We start from the raw sequence: 16,833 nt of genomic DNA on the forward strand, positions 1-16,833 counted from the left end.
TATTGCACTCCACGCTGCCCTTTCCCACCTGGACAAAGGGAGCACCTACGTGAGAATGCTATTCATTGACTACAGCTCAGCGTTCAACCCCATAGTGCCCACAAAGCTCATCACTAAGCTAAGGATCCTGGGACTAAACACCTCCCTTTGCAACTGGATCCTGGACTTCCTGACGGGCCGCCCCTAGGTGGTGAGGGTAAGTAGCAACACATCTGCCACGCTGATCCTCAACACTGGAGGCCCTCAGGGATGCGTGCTCAGTCCCCTCCTGTACTCCCTGTTCACCCACGACTGCATGGCCAGGCACGACTCCAACACCATCATTAAGTTTGCAGACGACACAACAGTGGTAGGCCTGATCACCGATAACGATGAGACAGCCTATAGGGAGGATGTCAGAGACCTGGCCGGGTGATGTCAGAATAACAACCTATCCCTCAACGTAATCAAGACAAAGGAGATGATAATGGACTACAGTAAAAGGAGGACTGAGCACACCCCCATTCTCATCGACAGGGCTGCAGTGGAGCAGGTTGAGAGCTTCAAGTTCCTTGGTGTCCACATCACCAACAAACTAGAATGGTCCAAGCACACCAAGACAGTCGTGAAGAGGGCACAACAAAACCTATTCCCCCTCAGGAGACTGAAAAGATTTGGTATGGGTCCTCAGATCCTCAAAAGATTCTACAGCTGCAACATCGAGAGCATCCTGACTGGTTGCATCACTGCCTGGTACGGCAACTGCTCGACCTCCGATCGCAAGGCACTACAGAGGGTAGTGCGTACGGCCCAGTACATCACTGGGGCTAAGCCTGCCATCCAGGACCTCTACACCAGGCAGTGTCAGAGGAAGGCCCAAAAATTGTCAAAGACCCCAGCCACCCCAGTCATAGACCGTTCTCTCTGCTACCGCATGGCAAGCGGTACCGGAGTCCCAAGTCTAGGACAAAAAGCTTCTCAACAGCTTTTACCCCCAAGCCATAAGACTCCAGATCAAATGGCTACCCGGGCTATTTGCATTGTGTGTGTGTGTGTCCGTCAACCCCTCTTTTATGCTGCTGCTACTCTCTGTTTATCATCTATGCATAGTCACTTTAACTATACCTACATGTGCATATTACCTCAATTAGCCCGACTAACCGCACACTGACTGTACCAGTACACCCTTTACTTATCTATTGTTTACCTAATACCTATTTTTTACTTACAAATTGAACTTTTGGATAGGGCTTGTATGTAAGCATTTCACTGTAAAGTCTACACCTGTTGTATTCGGCGCACGTGACAAATAAACTTTGATTTGATTCCGGGAATACGATTTGATTCAGTAGACATAGACTGAGCCCTGCAATAAACTTGGCTTCATGAACCTCTACGACAGAGCAAACGGATCAGGACTATGCATTCCAACCTGGACACTGTAACATCACCCTGGGGCTAAAACAATCCAGTCAAAATGATTCACATTCCTACAACCCAAGCAGGTATGTAAGGAGGACATGGACGTTATCAGCACTGGACTATCTGTCAGGTTATATACAATCTATAATAAGCAAAAAATACAATTGGCAGTGACGCAATCCTTCGCCGTTCTAGGATCTGTCCTCTAAGGCTTGGTTCTGTCTACAAGGTTGAGGGGGATGGAAAGATGGGAAGAAAGACGGAAAAGAGATGGATGCTCCGGATGAAGATTCATGAAGAAAGTTGCTCTGCTCCTCGTTCGTCTTCCTTCACCTGCCCTTCCTGTCCCACTGGGGACCATGGATCAGATCCCCTTCCGCCCCCCCTCGGCGGCCCACCATTAAGCCCCTCTGATGGATGGGCATGGGCGGCTTGGCGCGGGACGGTGGGAACGCGCCTGGTTCTGGTTAGCGCGCTAAAGCCACGCGTGAGAGACGGGCCGTGCTGAGCTAACCCTACGGCCCGAGACGAAGCAGTCAAGGAGCTTTTCCTGGGCCGATAAAAGCTCTCTGTTAGTTTTAGTGAGATAACCTCTGAAAACACTGGAGGAAACACTGAAACACCACATAAATGCCATCCCCGGTGAAGGAATATTGACTTTGAATTGTCTGAATTGTTCTTTGAATCAGCCATTTAGCAAAGGCAGTTCAAAACCACGATTAGTCCTACTACTACCACGTTCAGAAACGTGTATATGACTCCGGCCTGTCTGTTGAATTAATGACTATGATGGAATGTTTTTGTTTGACTTGGGAGATTTGATACTCCGTGCAGATGATTTAGGGGTGATAATGAATGGAGGGAGGGATGGATGGACGGATGGATTGATGGCATGGAGTTACTCGCTGACTATGAATGACTGTCTCCCTTCAGAACCGTATATCTCTTAATGCCGTCTCTGCAGCCACTCTAATTCAATTAGATCGTGTCAATCACAGTTCCTTGTACTCCACAAGGTACCAAACCATGTCAAACTAATATTTGCCGAGGGGCTCTAATATCAATACACAGGAAAAATTCTGTCTGCCCTGCCCCTGTAATTATAGAATGGCATATGGTAAAGAGGCACTGAATGACAACCTTTACCACCCATCGTCGCTCACAAGCCCCTCACCAACTGTAGAATGGCCGTGTCTGTGAGAGAAGCCCCGAGTGTCTCTAGCTCCTGCTCCGAGCTCCATATGCATGCCACGGGTCACAGAAATCATATTTTAACTGGCATATTTTAATATCAGCTTCAGAAAAATGACACTGATATTTACAAAGTCAAATTTGTCTAAATGGCCCATTTGAGCCAGAGTAAACACATTTAACTATGAGGTCAGAGGCTGCCGCAGCACTAGAGTCAGGTTAGTTAGATAATTTTGTCAAAATGTTGAATGTCCTGCTAAACCGTTTGGGAAAAACAAGTGCTGCACGGCTATTGACTTTGGCAGCGGCCTGTATACTCAAGGCTTTAAACATGTAAATCAAATGCTCAATCTTCAGGCAAAATGTGAGTAGACGTTTCATACGCAGCTTGTTGTAGGTCCTGGCACAACTCTCTCTCTCAGATGGGCAGATAAATCTGTGCAGTTACTGTATGTATGTGTATAGTACATGCATTTTTGGCCATGTATCGCAATTTGATGAAATCCACAAATTGCCGCAATTCTCGCAATGAAACGCTGTCATCACATCACATCACAGACGTACAAGTAGGAGCTTTGGGTGGGCAAAGAGACAGGCGTGGACAAGAACGATCACTTAGGCACTTGATCTTCATTTGTATGGAAATTTAGGAAGATTTCTCCACTTACATTATCTACTCACAGCGGTATATTTCAGATGGTCCTCATCAACCTTACTGAAAAAGAGACCCCTGTCTCACTTCCAATATCTCATCATGTTGGTGTGTGTGTGTGTATGTACAGTTGGAAGTTTACATACACCTTAGCTAACTAAAATTTAACTCAGTTTTTCACAATTCCTGACATTTAATCCCAGTACAAATTCCCTGTTTTAGGCCAGTTAGGATCACCACTTTATTTTAAGAATGTGAAATGTCAGAATAATAGTAGAGAGAATGATTTATTTCAGCTTTTATTTCTTTCATCACATTCCCAGTGGGTCAGAAGTTTACATACACTCAATTAGTATTTGGTAGCGTTGCCTTTAAATTGTTTAACTTGGGTCAAACATTTCGGCTAGCCTTCCACAAGCTTTCCACAATAAGATGGGTGAATTTTGGCCCATTCCTCCTGACAGAGCTGGTGTAACTGAGTCAGGTTTTAGGCCTCTTGCACGCACACGCCTTTTCAGTTCTGCCCACAAATGTGCTACAGGATTGAGGTCAGGGCTTTGTGATGGCCACTCCAATACCTTGACTTTGTTGTTCTTAAGCCATTTTGCCACAACTTTGGAAGTATGCTTGGGGTCATTGTCCATTTGGAAGACCCATTTATGACCAAGCTTTAACTTCCTGACTGATGTCTTGAGATGTTGCTTCAATATATCCACATAATTTTCATACCTCTTGATGCCATCTATTTTGTGGAGTGCACTAGTCCCTCCTGCAGCAAAGCACCCCACAACATGATGCTGCCACCCCCATGCTTCACAGTTTGGATGGTGTTCTTCGGCTTCAAAAACTATGATCTTTGTGTAACGGTTGTCTTCGTCGTCTGACGACGAGTTTGAAATATCGGACCAATGCGCAGCGTGGTATATGTTCATGATGTTTATTTACTGAACACTGAAATAGAAAATAACAACGTGAAAAAAACTAAACAGTCCTGTAAGGTGCAGAAAACACTAAACAGAAAATAATCACCCACAAAACACAGGTGGGAAAAGGATTGATTCTCAATCAGAGACAACGACACCTGCCTCTGATTGACATTCTAGGCCGAACACATAGAAAATATAACATAGAAAAAAGAACATAGACAACCCACCCCAACTCACACCCTGACCAACCTAACACAAAGACATAAAAAAAGGTAAGGTAAGGTAAGGTAAGAACGTGACAGTACCCCCCCCCAAAGGTGCGGACTCCGGACGCAAAACCTGAACCTATAGGGGAGGGTCTAGGTGGGCGTCTGTCCGCGGTGGAGGCTCTGGCGCAGGATGTGGACCCCACTCCATCATAGTCTTTGCCCAATTAAGTGGCGCCTTAGGAGCGGCGACCCTCGCCGCCCACCTCGGACTGGGGACCTTTGCAGCCGGTCCCGAATAGATTCCGGCAGCCCCGGACAGTCGGGAGACTCCAGCAGCGCCGGCGTGAAGAGCGATTCCGGCAGCGCCGGCGTGAAGAGCGACTCCGGCACCGCCGGAGTGATGGGCGGCTCCGGCAGCTCCGGCAGCTCCGGGCTGACGGGCGGCGCTGGCAGCTCCTGGCTGACGGGCGGCTCTGGCAGCTCCTGGATGACGGGCGGCTCTGGCAGCTCAGGACAGACTGGCGGCTCTGGCAGCTCAGGACAGACTGGCGGCTCTGGCAGCTCAGGACAGACTGGCGGCTCTGGCAGCTCAGGACAGACGGGCGGCTCTGGCAGCTCAGGACAGACGGGCGGCTCTGGCAGCTCAGGACAGACGGACGAACCTGGAGGGAGGAGATGGAGAGGGGAGACCTACAGGAGGCCTGGTGCTTGGAGGAGGCACCGGATGGACCGGGCTGTGGGGGAGCACTGGAGCCCTGGCGCGCAGCCTTGGCACCACTCCTCCCGGCTGGATCACCATTTTAGCCCTGACCATCCAGAGTGCTGGCACAGGTTGAACCGGGCTGTGGGTGAGCACTGGAGATCTGGTGCATACCACTCGCACCTCTCCCTTAGGCTCAATACCCACATTCGCCCGGCACGGGTGGAGCGCAGGCATAGGACGCACTGCACCCTCCCAACGCCCCGGAGACACAGCACGCAGCGCCGGCGCAGGATACCCTGGCCCAAGACGGCGTACTGGAGACCAAACACGCTGGGCCGGCACAACACGCCCTGGCTGGATGCCCACTCTCACTTGGCACTTGCGGGGGGCTGGCCTATAGCCAACCGGGCTATGAGCGCGTACTGGTGACACCGTGCGCTTGACCGTATAACACCGTGCCTGACCAGTACTGCGCTTCTTCCGGTAAGCACGAGGAGTGGGCTCAGGTCTCCAACCTAACTCTGCCACACTCCCTGTGTGCCCCCCCCCAACATTTGGGGGCTGCCTCTCGTGCCTGTCACGCTGCCGTGCTGCCTCCTCATATCGCCGCTGCTCAGCTTCGCTGCCTCCAGCTCTGCCTTGGGGCGGCGATATTCCCCAGCCTGTGCCCAGGGTCCTTTTCCGTCCAAAATCTCCTACTATGTCCATTAGTCCAGAGATCGCTGCTGCCCGATACCACGCTGCTTGGTCCTTGGTTGGTGGGTGATTCTGTAACGGTTGTCTTTGTCGTCTGACGACGAGTATGAAATATCGGACCAATGCGTAGCGTTGTATGTGTTCATGATGTTTATTTACTGAACACTGAAATACAAAATAACAACGTGAAAAAAAACGAAACAGTTCTGTAAGGTGCAGAAAACACTAAACAGAAAATAATCACCCACAAAACACAGGTGGGAAAAGGCTACCTAAGTATGATTCTCAATCAGAGACAACGAACGACACCTGCCTCTGATTGAGAACCATACTATGCCAAACACGTAGAAAATATAACATAGAAAAAAGAGACAACCCACCCCAACTCACGCCCTGTCCAACCTAACACAAAGACGTAAAAAATAAACTAAGGTGAGAACGTGACACTTTGTCCCCATGTGCAGTTACAAACCGTAGTCTGGGTTTTTTATGGTGGTTTTGGAGCAATGGCTTCTTCCTTGCTGAGCAGCCTTTCAGGTTATGTCGCTATAGGACTCGTTTTACTTTGGATATAGATACTTTGGTACCTATTTCCTCCTGCATCTTCACAAGGTCCTTTGCTGTTGTTCTGGGATTGACTTGCACTTTTCGCACCAAAGTATGTTCATGCCCACTCTCACTTGGCATTTGCGGGGGGCTGGCCTATAGCCAACCGGGCTATGAGCGCGTACTGGTGACACCGTGCAAGTGGAGTGGTTGAAAAACGAGTTTTAATGACTCCAACCTAAGTGTATGTAAACTTCCGACTTCAACTGTATGTGTGTGTTGTCTAACTGGTGTTACAATATCCTAACAACACACTTTGCATCTCTCTCCCAGTGGCAGTAACTGTGTGCGTATGTAGTGCTACTTACCAAGGAATCCTGAAACCACATTGTAATTCTACACAGTTCTATTCCTGCTGTTTCAATGTTTGACAAAACACAGCACCTTCCAGAAAGGGCCTGGCCTACCATGACATCTCACTGCACGCACGCACACACACCATGCTTATGTAAAACTATTCTTTTGTTACACTTTTTGCAATGCTTGATTGTATCCCCATTGCCTCCAAATGTTTTTTTAATGGTGAATTTCTTTTTTTTCCACTTTCTCTCCCTCTGGTTGTTTTGTACGGTACACACAGTGCCTCCTGACAACACGTTGGCTTTGTTACTGTGCTCTGCTGGATCTCTGGGGAAATCATAGACATTAATAGGAAACATGCATAGAGAGAGAGAGAGAGAGAGAGAGAGAGAGAGAGAGAGAGAGAGAGAGAGAGAGAGATAGAGAGAGAGTTGGAACTGATCTCTCTCTGAGGAACTGAAGTAAACCTAGAGAGAGAGAGAGCAATGGTGGGAAATGTGTTTGATAATCACTCCATGCTAAACACAGAGGAGCCTAGTTGGTACTGCACTTATCATACTCCAATGCTACGAATTATAATACGATAGGTGTTGTATTAGCATTACGCCGCTATACTGTAATTCTAGCCAAAATGTATTTTCGAAAAGGGGAATCTTGTTAGGACTGTGCCTCTACTAAATACAATCGACACTTGTTCAGAATGAACTGGCTGACACACATCGGCGCGGACAGTACATGTCAAGTAAAAGTGACGACAGGTTACACGGACAGAGCTAAAGTATGTTTAAAGAGCTATGGAGTATGTTTAAAGAGCTGAAGGTCAAGTGCTGTTAATGAGCTACACAAACCCACAAGAGGAGTCATCACCACACTGCTTTGACAGTTTCATCTTTAAAACCTTTGTTAAATCCTGGGCCAAACCGTTAGGTCATTGGGAGTACTCTGTAAACCCCCAGCTGGGACTCGAATGGACCTGTGGATCATTGGACACAATGCCAGAAACAGAGCGGATCTTATTGGCCCGCATCATTCTGACCTCACTGTGGCCTTTCCTGTGAGCGCTGTATCTGAAGGGTCACGGTTAAGCTACGTCCCAAATGGAACCCCCCAGTGCACTACTTTTGACTAGAGCCCTACGGGACTCCTTATGGGCCCTGCTCAAAAGTAGTGCACTACATAGGGAATAGGGTGCCATTTGGGACTCAGTTAGGTTTGGATTTGGATTACGACAGCTAAAGTGATAGGATGTATCTGACGGTGGGCGCTAATATAGTTTTTGCACTAAAATGGGAATTGATTTTGGATGACACATAACAGAGTTTCTATTTCGCAAGTGTCCTCACACTGCACTGGGATCAGCGTGATAATATTGATGAAGTGTACAATATGCTATAATGGTGTGTGTGTGTGTGTGTGTGTGTGTGTGTGTGTGTGTGTGTGAGTGTGAGAGCGAGAGAGAAAGAAAGCGCGTGCATGCGCGTGCGTGTCTGTCTGTGTTTATGTGTGCGTGTCTGTCTGTGTTTATGTGTGCGTGTCTATGTGTGCGCGTCTGTCTGTGTTTATATGTGCGTGTGTATGTGTGCGTGTCTGTCTGTGTTTATGTGCGTGTGTGTATGTGTGTGTGTCTGTCTGTCTGTTTATGTGTGCGTGTCTGTCTGTGTTTATGTGTGCGTGTCTGTCTGTGTTTATGTGTGCGTGTGTAAGTGTGCGCGTCTTTCTGTGTTTATGTGTGCGTGTCTGTCTGTGTTTATGTGTGCGTGTCTGTCTGTGTTTATGTGTGCGTGTCTGTCTGTGTTTATGTGTGCGTGTGTATGTGTGTGTGTCTGTCTGTGTTTATGTGTGTATGTGTACGTGTCTGTCTGTGTTTATGTGTGAGTGTCTGTCTGTGTTTATGTGTGTATGTGTACGTGTCTGTCTGTGTTTATGTGTGCGTGTCTGTCTGTGTTTATGTGTGCGTGTATGTCTGTGTTTATGTGTGCGTGTCTGTCTGTGTTTATGTGTGCGTGTCTGTCTGTCTGTGTTTACGTGTGCGTGTCTGTCTGTCTGTGTTTATGTGTGCGTGTCTGTCTGTGTTTACGTGTGCGTGTCTGTCTGTGTTTACGTGTGCGTGTCTGTCTGTGTTTATGTGTGCGTGTCTGTCTGTGTTTATGTGTGCGTGTGTATGTGTGCATGTCTGTCTGTGTTTATGTGTGCGTGTCTGTCTGTGTTTATGTGTGCGTGTCTGTCTGTGTTTATGTGTGCGTGTGTATGTGTGCTTGTCTGTCTGTGTTTATATGTGCGTGTGTGTATGTGTGTGTGTCTGTCTGTCTGTTTATGTGTGCGTGTCTGTCTGTGTTTATGTGTGCGTGTCTGTCTGTGTTTATGTGTGCGTGTGTAAGTGTGCGCGTCTTTCTGTGTTTATGTGTGCGTGTCTGTCTGTGTTTATGTGTGCGTGTCTGTCTGTGTTTATGTGTGCGTGTCTGTCTGTGTTTATGTGTGCGTGTGTATGTGTGTGTGTCTGTCTGTGTTTATGTGTGTATGTGTACGTGTCTGTCTGTGTTTATGTGTGAGTGTCTGTCTGTGTTTATGTGTGTATGTGTACGTGTCTGTCTGTGTTTATGTGTGCGTGTCTGTCTGTGTTTATGTGTGCGTGTATGTCTGTGTTTATGTGTGCGTGTCTGTCTGTGTTTATGTGTGCGTGTCTGTCTGTCTGTGTTTACGTGTGCGTGTCTGTCTGTCTGTGTTTATGTGTGCGTGTCTGTCTGTGTTTACGTGTGCGTGTCTGTCTGTGTTTACGTGTGCGTGTCTGTCTGTGTTTACGTGTGCGTGTCTGTCTGTGTTTATGTGTGCGTGTCTGTCTGTGTTTATGTGTGCGTGTGTATGTGTGCTTGTCTGTCTGTGTTTATATGTGCGTGTGTATGTGTGCGTGTCTGTCTGTGTTTATGTGTGCGTGTGTATATGTGCATGTCTGTGTTTATGTGTGCGTGTGTATGTGTGCTTGTCTGTCTGTGTTTATATGTGCGTGTGTATGTGTGCGTGTCTGTCTGTGTGTATGTGTGCGTGTCTGTCTGTGTTTATGTGTGCGTGTCTGTCTGTGTTTATGTGTCCGTGTGTATGTGTGCGTGTCTGTCTGTGTTTATGTGTGCGTGTGTATGTGTGCGTGTCTGTCTGTGTTTATGTGTGCGTGTCTGTCTGTGTTTATGTGTGCGTGTCTGTCTGTGTTTATGTGTGCGTGTCTGTCTGTTTATGTGTGCGTGTCTGTCTGTGTTTATGTGTGCGTGTCTGTCTGTGTTTATGTGTGCGTTAAACAAATCAGTAGGTTTGTGACAGTAGGTATGTGACAGGAGGCTGCTGAGGGGAGAACGGCTTATAATAATGGCAGGAATGAAGCAAATGGAATGGCATCAAACACCTGGAAACAATGTGTTTAATGTACTTGAGAACATTCCACATATTCCGCTCCAGTCATTACCACAAGCCCGTTCTCCCCAATGAAGGTGCCACCAACCTCCTGCGGTATGTGACCTGCGGCCACAATTCCATGTGTGATATGATGTACATATATGATTTCACAGTAGTATGTTATAGGGGACTCACCCTTCACGTGTGCTCTCCATGGTGGACAGAGGGGACAGATGATGCGGGCTGCTCAGGTCCCGGTCCAGACGGGGCTGCCTGGGGGGCAGGTCAAGGGCGGAGGCTGAGCCAGGGGTGGGGGCTGGTCCTGGGGAGAGGAGCTCCACTGAGACACCGTGGTGGGGAGTGCTGGAGCCAGTGTACAGGCCTGAAAGACCAACAAAGTTCATTCACTAAATGTGCAAACTTGAGTCCCTCACTCGACCACCTTCCCCTTTGATCAAATTAAAAAGCTTTTCAAGGCAACAAGCTTTTGTTTTCACAACTGATCGTCCAATCAGTGAGAGCTTTGGAAAAAGAAAATGTTCTGTTGTTTTGTGTTTTGTGATTTACAGTACATTGTTTGTGCTGCCACAGGGGTTGTCCTCGGTTGTCCTTAAACTGTTTTGTTCTGGTTACAATACTATTTAGTACAATAGTGTTACGATTTCTGTTGAGAAGACTTTATAGGAATTTTGAACATGAGTGGAGTTGAGAGAACTGGCACTCTGGCTCGGGATCTCTCTGTATGTGTGCGTCTGTCTGTGTGTGTGTGTGTGTGTGCGAGCGTATGTGTGTGTGCCCCTGTGCCAGTCCCTAAGTATTTGTAGCAGTTTAAATGCCTCTGACCTTCCTGTCTGAGCATCAGAAAAGAGTCAGGCTACAGATCTATGATCTTAATTTGAGCCAGTCTCCTACAGCAGGAAAATAATCCGGCAGCAACAGAAAATGTGAATTACTGTGTGGATTATAATTAATGCACATTTTTTTTGCAGCGGTATATACAGTATATTTTCACAAGGGAAAAGCAAGTCTGAAATTTCACAGTGGAAATTACAAACCTTAGAAGCCTTTTTAAATGTCAAAACACTACATTTCCATTTCCTGCATGGCAGTAAAGTCACCCTGCAACAGGGTGATCACATTAAGATTCCACATCTGTACTTCAGTTGGATAGCGATTCAGGCTCATGACAAATCACAATGACAGCTGAATGCTCTACTGAGAGCTCCAGTTGAAAGAGCTCAGCTCTGTCCAAGGGGCTCTCAGATTGCCTAAGAGGGTCAAGGCAGTGAAGTCAGCAGCCCCCTCTGCCTCTCACTCCTCCTCCTGTACTGTAAATCTGTTCTCTCGTCTCTCCTCTCCTCAATCTGCCCTGCCTGCGATGTATTTGCCAGTGTCCTGGGGGACAGCGTAGTGTCGTTGACTGTCCAGGGCAACGAGGCGGTGCGGAGACGAGAGGAGCGCTCCTGGTTTCTGCAGTACTGTTCCCCCAGCTGTGCTCAAGTGGAAGCAGGGCCTATCTGACAGCTCTCTGAAATGGTTACAAGCTTGATTCATTACCCCCAAAATCATCAATCACAGACCTTAAATGGTTTCCCCTTTAGCCCCCACATCTGCTACCAGACCAGCAAACATTCTACAAATAATCGCTGCGATTGCTTCAATTTCATCGCAAGCCTCAGCGGTGCAGGGTTTCCCCCGCGCGTTTTGGGATGATCGTAGGAGTGCTCTGTGACGATTCTAAGTGTTTTCTTTTCATGTGGGTTCTGAGAAGGCTATGTGACGGGCCTGAGAACATTTGGTTGTGGCGGTTCTGACACGTATCTGTGACGGTTCAGAGAGTTTTCTCTGTGAGTTTTGTGAAGGTTCTTTGTGAGTTAGGAGGGGGTTCTGTAGGGTTATGAGTGGTTAGGGCGGTGTTTGTGGTGGAATTAGTAGGCAGCATAGCCTGACTTGAAGCCTGTCACACTGAGATGGACCTATGGTCATCTGCAGTAATGTGCTCTAGCAGATGAATTACATTCAGAAACACACTGACTGAGGTCCTAAAAGGAACAAAGATATTTTCCTGAGTAAGATTGAGCCGAATGAACATCTCTTTAGCCTCAGAAACTAAAACCTACAGATACCAAATACCAAGCCATTTTAAAAACCAACCAACAGGAAACATAAGATTCACCGCAACTAGAAGTGCGACTCATTGTCAGCTATAGAAGTGTTAACGTTGAAGAGCCTCCCTACTCTGCCCATCCTGCTGACTCTCCTCCCTCTGTTGGCTGGAGAACAAAGCTCAACACATGCAATGATGAATCCCATTTCATTTCGCCTGGCGTAAACCCTAACAAACCCGTCGTCCTCGAAAGCCTCCTAATCAACCAATACGGCCACAGCAACACAACAGCTCCTGCGGGCTAGAAACCATTTGCACATTTTGTCACAATTGGAGCTAGCAACACATCCACTCAAAACAGAGGGAGAGGAGAAGAAAAGATGCCAGTATTTCAAGCATCGATTCAATAATCAAAGACAACTGGAGCTTTCATAGTCCCATAACAATAACAGAGAGAGATGGGGAGTCTGGATTGGACAAACTGAGCAAACAATGACAGATGTGTCCATAAACTGTGGACACTGCAGGGCATCTCTCCTCTCCTCCATAGTAACCCTATATTTGATCCTGCTCATCAACCTCTCTTTCGCAAGCCATTTGACTGTAGTATAGTCTATGGGATCTCCATAGAGAGACTTCCAAGTTAAACCAAAAAGAATGTGAATTGGAAAATGTTCATATTCAGCATTAATTGCAAATCATAAATGTTAGCCATTTGTAGATGTTCTCAGTTTGATTTCCAGTCCTAAGTAACTCTCAACCAGCGGCCTCAACCAGCAGGAAGTGAGGCGAAAGTTTCTCGTAAAACACAAAGGACTTGTTTCCAAACCGAATCAGTTCTAATTAATGCATCAGGTATCACATTCAGCATGAGATTGAGCAGAAGGCACTCAGGCCAATTTGTCCTCAAAGCTGGAAATCAGCACTGAGACAGTTACTACCAGTCTATCATGTCAAAATGTCAACGTTTACTGTAATATTAAAGATAGGTCAGTGTGTCGGTTGGTGAATTGGGGATTAAGGGTTGGAGTAGGATGAAGTTGTCCTGGCCTAGAGGCTGAGCTAAGGTCAGTTTTGCGTTAGAATTTTAAAGAAAGACGATCCTAGATCTGAAAGCTGAGCTGATCCTAGATCCTACAGGCACCTTTTACCTGGAGCGTTAGGGTCTGGGGTTATGAGTTCGCAGGTTAAGGGTGAGGGGTTAGGGGGGGGGTAGAGTGACCTCCGTGCACCTGTGAAGATGTCCTGGCACAGTCCCGGGGAGCGGCCATCCTTCCCGTTGAACAAATGCTGCTGCGAGGGGGCGGGGCAGTGCAGGTGCTGGTGCTGAGAGGGGGCGGAGCCCTGCGGGTGGTGCACAGACAGACACTCACTCAAGACGTCCTGCTCCAGGTGGGGGCAGGGCCTCAGCTGTCAATCAAGCAGAGAAGGGGAGGGGTTGTTGGACAATACAATACAATACATTTCAGAGTTTGGTTGGACATCTTCATACCAACACCAAGCCATGACATGTGGCATGACTGTCTTTCTGCAAATTGTATCTGGGTGAGCAAACACACATGAAACTGCAGTCTATCACCCATTCCATGCCAGGGTGGAATTGGGGCAGCGTATTCGGGAACACTGCTCCCAAAGTGAAAACATTACTATGACATGAAAAATGTGTTTTTGAGCTGATTTCCTGCATTCCCAGTGGTTTTAGTTACCAATCTAAATCCACGTTTTTAAATTCCAACCCTGGGTATATTAAGCTACCAGTGGTTTCAAGTTAATCTACATCAGTTGGAATGATAGCTCGGTAGTCTGTCTTACAGATCAGTGAAATGGTTTACTCTCGTCTATACATCAGTGCAGTGGCTTGCGCTGTAGTAAAATGTTATCGTAGGCTATGGTACATGCCAAGGCAGTGCATTGCAGGAATCCTAACAACCATGTCTTTCTTCCCCTTCATCTGCAGAAGTACCTTCAGAGCTGTCCCACTGGGCACAGACGTCAATTCAACGTCTATTCCGTGTTGGCTCAACGTCAGCTCATTGAAATGACGTGGAAACAATGTTGATCCAACCCGTGTGTGCCCAGCGGGGTGGTGACGTCAGGACATGGTTGATCACACCGAATGCCTGGTTTTAATCTGAAGGTAAAGGCAGGTATTTAAAAAAAAAAATCCAACATGATTCTACGGTGTGGCTGGACAGTGGCTGGACTGAAGGGATAGGTGTGTTCTTTGGTCTAATGGGCTGGTTAGCTCAGTTGACTAGAGCACAGCGCTAACCATATAAGGCTGTGGGGTTTGATCCCAAACGAGGCTATATTTAGCTATAGATTGCTACAACATATAAGCTACACTAAACTACACTGAATCTGTTAAAAAGGCTGTAGTGTAATGTCAACCCTCTCTACGAGGACAGCGACGCAGAGGCTCTGCCAGTAAGAGCTGACATAAGTAACACCAGGGCTACGGTAAGAATAAAAGAACATTTGTGTAAACTGGCCCACAAGCACAAAAGTCTTTCATAAAAGCAGTGAATCAGTTCGTTAGCGTTGGCATCTCATCCACAGAGACTGAGAGGAAATGACAGGCCTAGAGGCCCGTTTTCCCGACCACAGGCAGCCTACTTATTAGGACCCGGAGAAAGAGAAGGGATCAGGACCACTAGTCCATCTAGCTGTCGTTCTGTTCGTCCATTCTCTCGTTTACAGGTTTGACAAGCCAACGGAGCAAGCCAAGAGGAGAGGTACGCGGTTTGAAGCATGCACTACCTCGCTCACAGATACCCCAACAGATTAGTATGCCAGGGCGGCCATCGGAACTAATTCAATGGAATTCATTCAGGATGGATTTAATAGCCCGTCTGGATTGATATTCCAGTTGGCATGAGGCTTTTCCTGTTATATCTGAGCCCTTGAATCAAGATTCCAGATGGATCGCTGTCTCTACGTATCACAGAGCGATTCGACAATCATCACATTGTAAGTTGACACCCGGACAACGTCAGTAAGTGACCGAACACATGTGGGGATTGGCAACCGTTCCTTACGAGCACCTTGCAACAATTCATCAAGTCTAATTGGGCCTCTGCCTTTCACAACATGACGCTATAACAGATTTGGATTGTCTTTTTTTTTCTGTTCCGAGATAGAGTGAGGGGGTTTGTTTGACATGTGTCCACAACATCTGGCCACTGGGGTATTCGGCTCGAGCTCCAGCTTATTAACAATGGTGCAAGCCTCAACATGTTTCTGTTTAACAGCAATGGTAAGCAAAGGAACACATTATCCAGGCCCGGCCACCACCACTCAAGCCTTTTAGACACAATGAGACCATTCTGTCTCTCCATTCTCCCCATATTTACCGAGCCCGATCAGCAGAAGAGTGGGCTGTTGACCATGAACATGACGAAATGTGGTCCAACCTGATCTATTGTCAGAGAAATGGTTTTCAAAGGCTCTGCTAAATTAAACCAACTGTGCGGAGCCGCGAGGAAGAATAAGTACTAAAGCGGAGATGATTACACCTACTGGGGACATTTGCGACGCATGTGGTCTGACGAGATCGACAAGAGTCCTGACATGCTCTCAGTCGTCATTGAATTTCTTCACTTTGACTTGAAGAGCAACGGCGAAACGGGGCTCTCGTCTCTTTTGAACGTCAGACATTTAACATCCGGTTGATCCGCATGGCGGAGTGGACCCTTTTCTGGCTTACAAGTCATCGATGTGCTACGCACTACTTACCTGGGAACGAGAACCAAGAACTAGCGCTAATATCTAGGGTCCTCCCGCTGGGGTGGAGATGATTGTGGACTACAGGAAATGGAGGACCGAGCACGCCCCCATTCTCATCGACAGGGCTGTAATGGAGCAGGTTGAGAGCTTAAAGTTCCTTGGTGTCCACATCACCAACAAACTAGAATGGTCCAAGCACACCGAGACAGTCGTGAAGAGGGCACGACAAAACCTATTCCCCCTCAGGAGATCAAAATATTTGGCATGTGGCATATTTGGCATATTTGGCCTCAAAAGGTTCTACAGCTGCACCATCGAGAGCATGTTGGTTACATCACTGCCTGGTATGACAACTGCTCTGCCTCTGACCGTAAGGCACTACAGAGGGTAGTGCATACGGCCCAGTACAACACCGGGCCAAGCTTCCTGTCATCCAGGACCTCTATACCAGACGGTGTCAGAGGAAAGCCCCCAAAAATTGTCAAAGACTCCAGCCACCCTAGTCATAGACTGTTCTCTCTGCTACTGCACGGCAAGCGGTAACGGAGCGCCAAGTCTAGGACCAAGAGGCTTCTAAACAGCTTCTACCCCCAAGCCATAAGACTCCTGAACATCTAATCAAAAGGCTATTTGCATTTCCCACCCCCCCCCCACCCCCTCTTTTACGCCGCTGCTACTCCCTGTTATTATCTATGCATAGTCACTTAAATAACTCTACCTACATGTACATATTACCTAAATTACCTCGACTAACCGGTGCCCCCGCACATTGGCTCTGTACCGGTACCCCCTGAATATAGCCTCGCTATTGTTATTTTACTGCTGCTCTTTAATTACTTGTTCCTTTTATTTATTATTCTTATTCTTATGTTTTAAACTGCATTGTTGGTTAGGGGCTTGTAAGTAAGCATTTCACTGTAAGGCGAATACAATAC

General features: G+C 47.3%; 1 protein-coding gene across 2 annotated transcripts in view; it reads right to left on the reverse strand.

The window, feature by feature from the left end:
• Nucleotides 1–16,833, reverse strand: part of LOC115108090 (zinc finger protein GLIS1-like) — a 129,650-nt gene that overhangs the window by 7,971 nt on the left and 104,846 nt on the right. For both annotated transcript variants that reach the window (XM_029632047.2, XM_029632046.2), the window contains exons 7-8: nt 13,405–13,582; nt 10,261–10,447 (exon numbers count right to left, since the gene is read on the reverse strand). In XM_029632047.2, coding sequence (XP_029487907.2) covers nt 10,261–10,447; nt 13,405–13,582 — 365 coding nt within the window. The remainder of the gene's footprint in view (nt 1–10,260; nt 10,448–13,404; nt 13,583–16,833) is intronic.

This window comes from Oncorhynchus nerka, linkage group LG24 (assembly GCF_034236695.1).
Source record: "Oncorhynchus nerka isolate Pitt River linkage group LG24, Oner_Uvic_2.0, whole genome shotgun sequence".
NCBI classification, from domain to species: Eukaryota; Metazoa; Chordata; class Actinopteri; order Salmoniformes; family Salmonidae; genus Oncorhynchus; species Oncorhynchus nerka.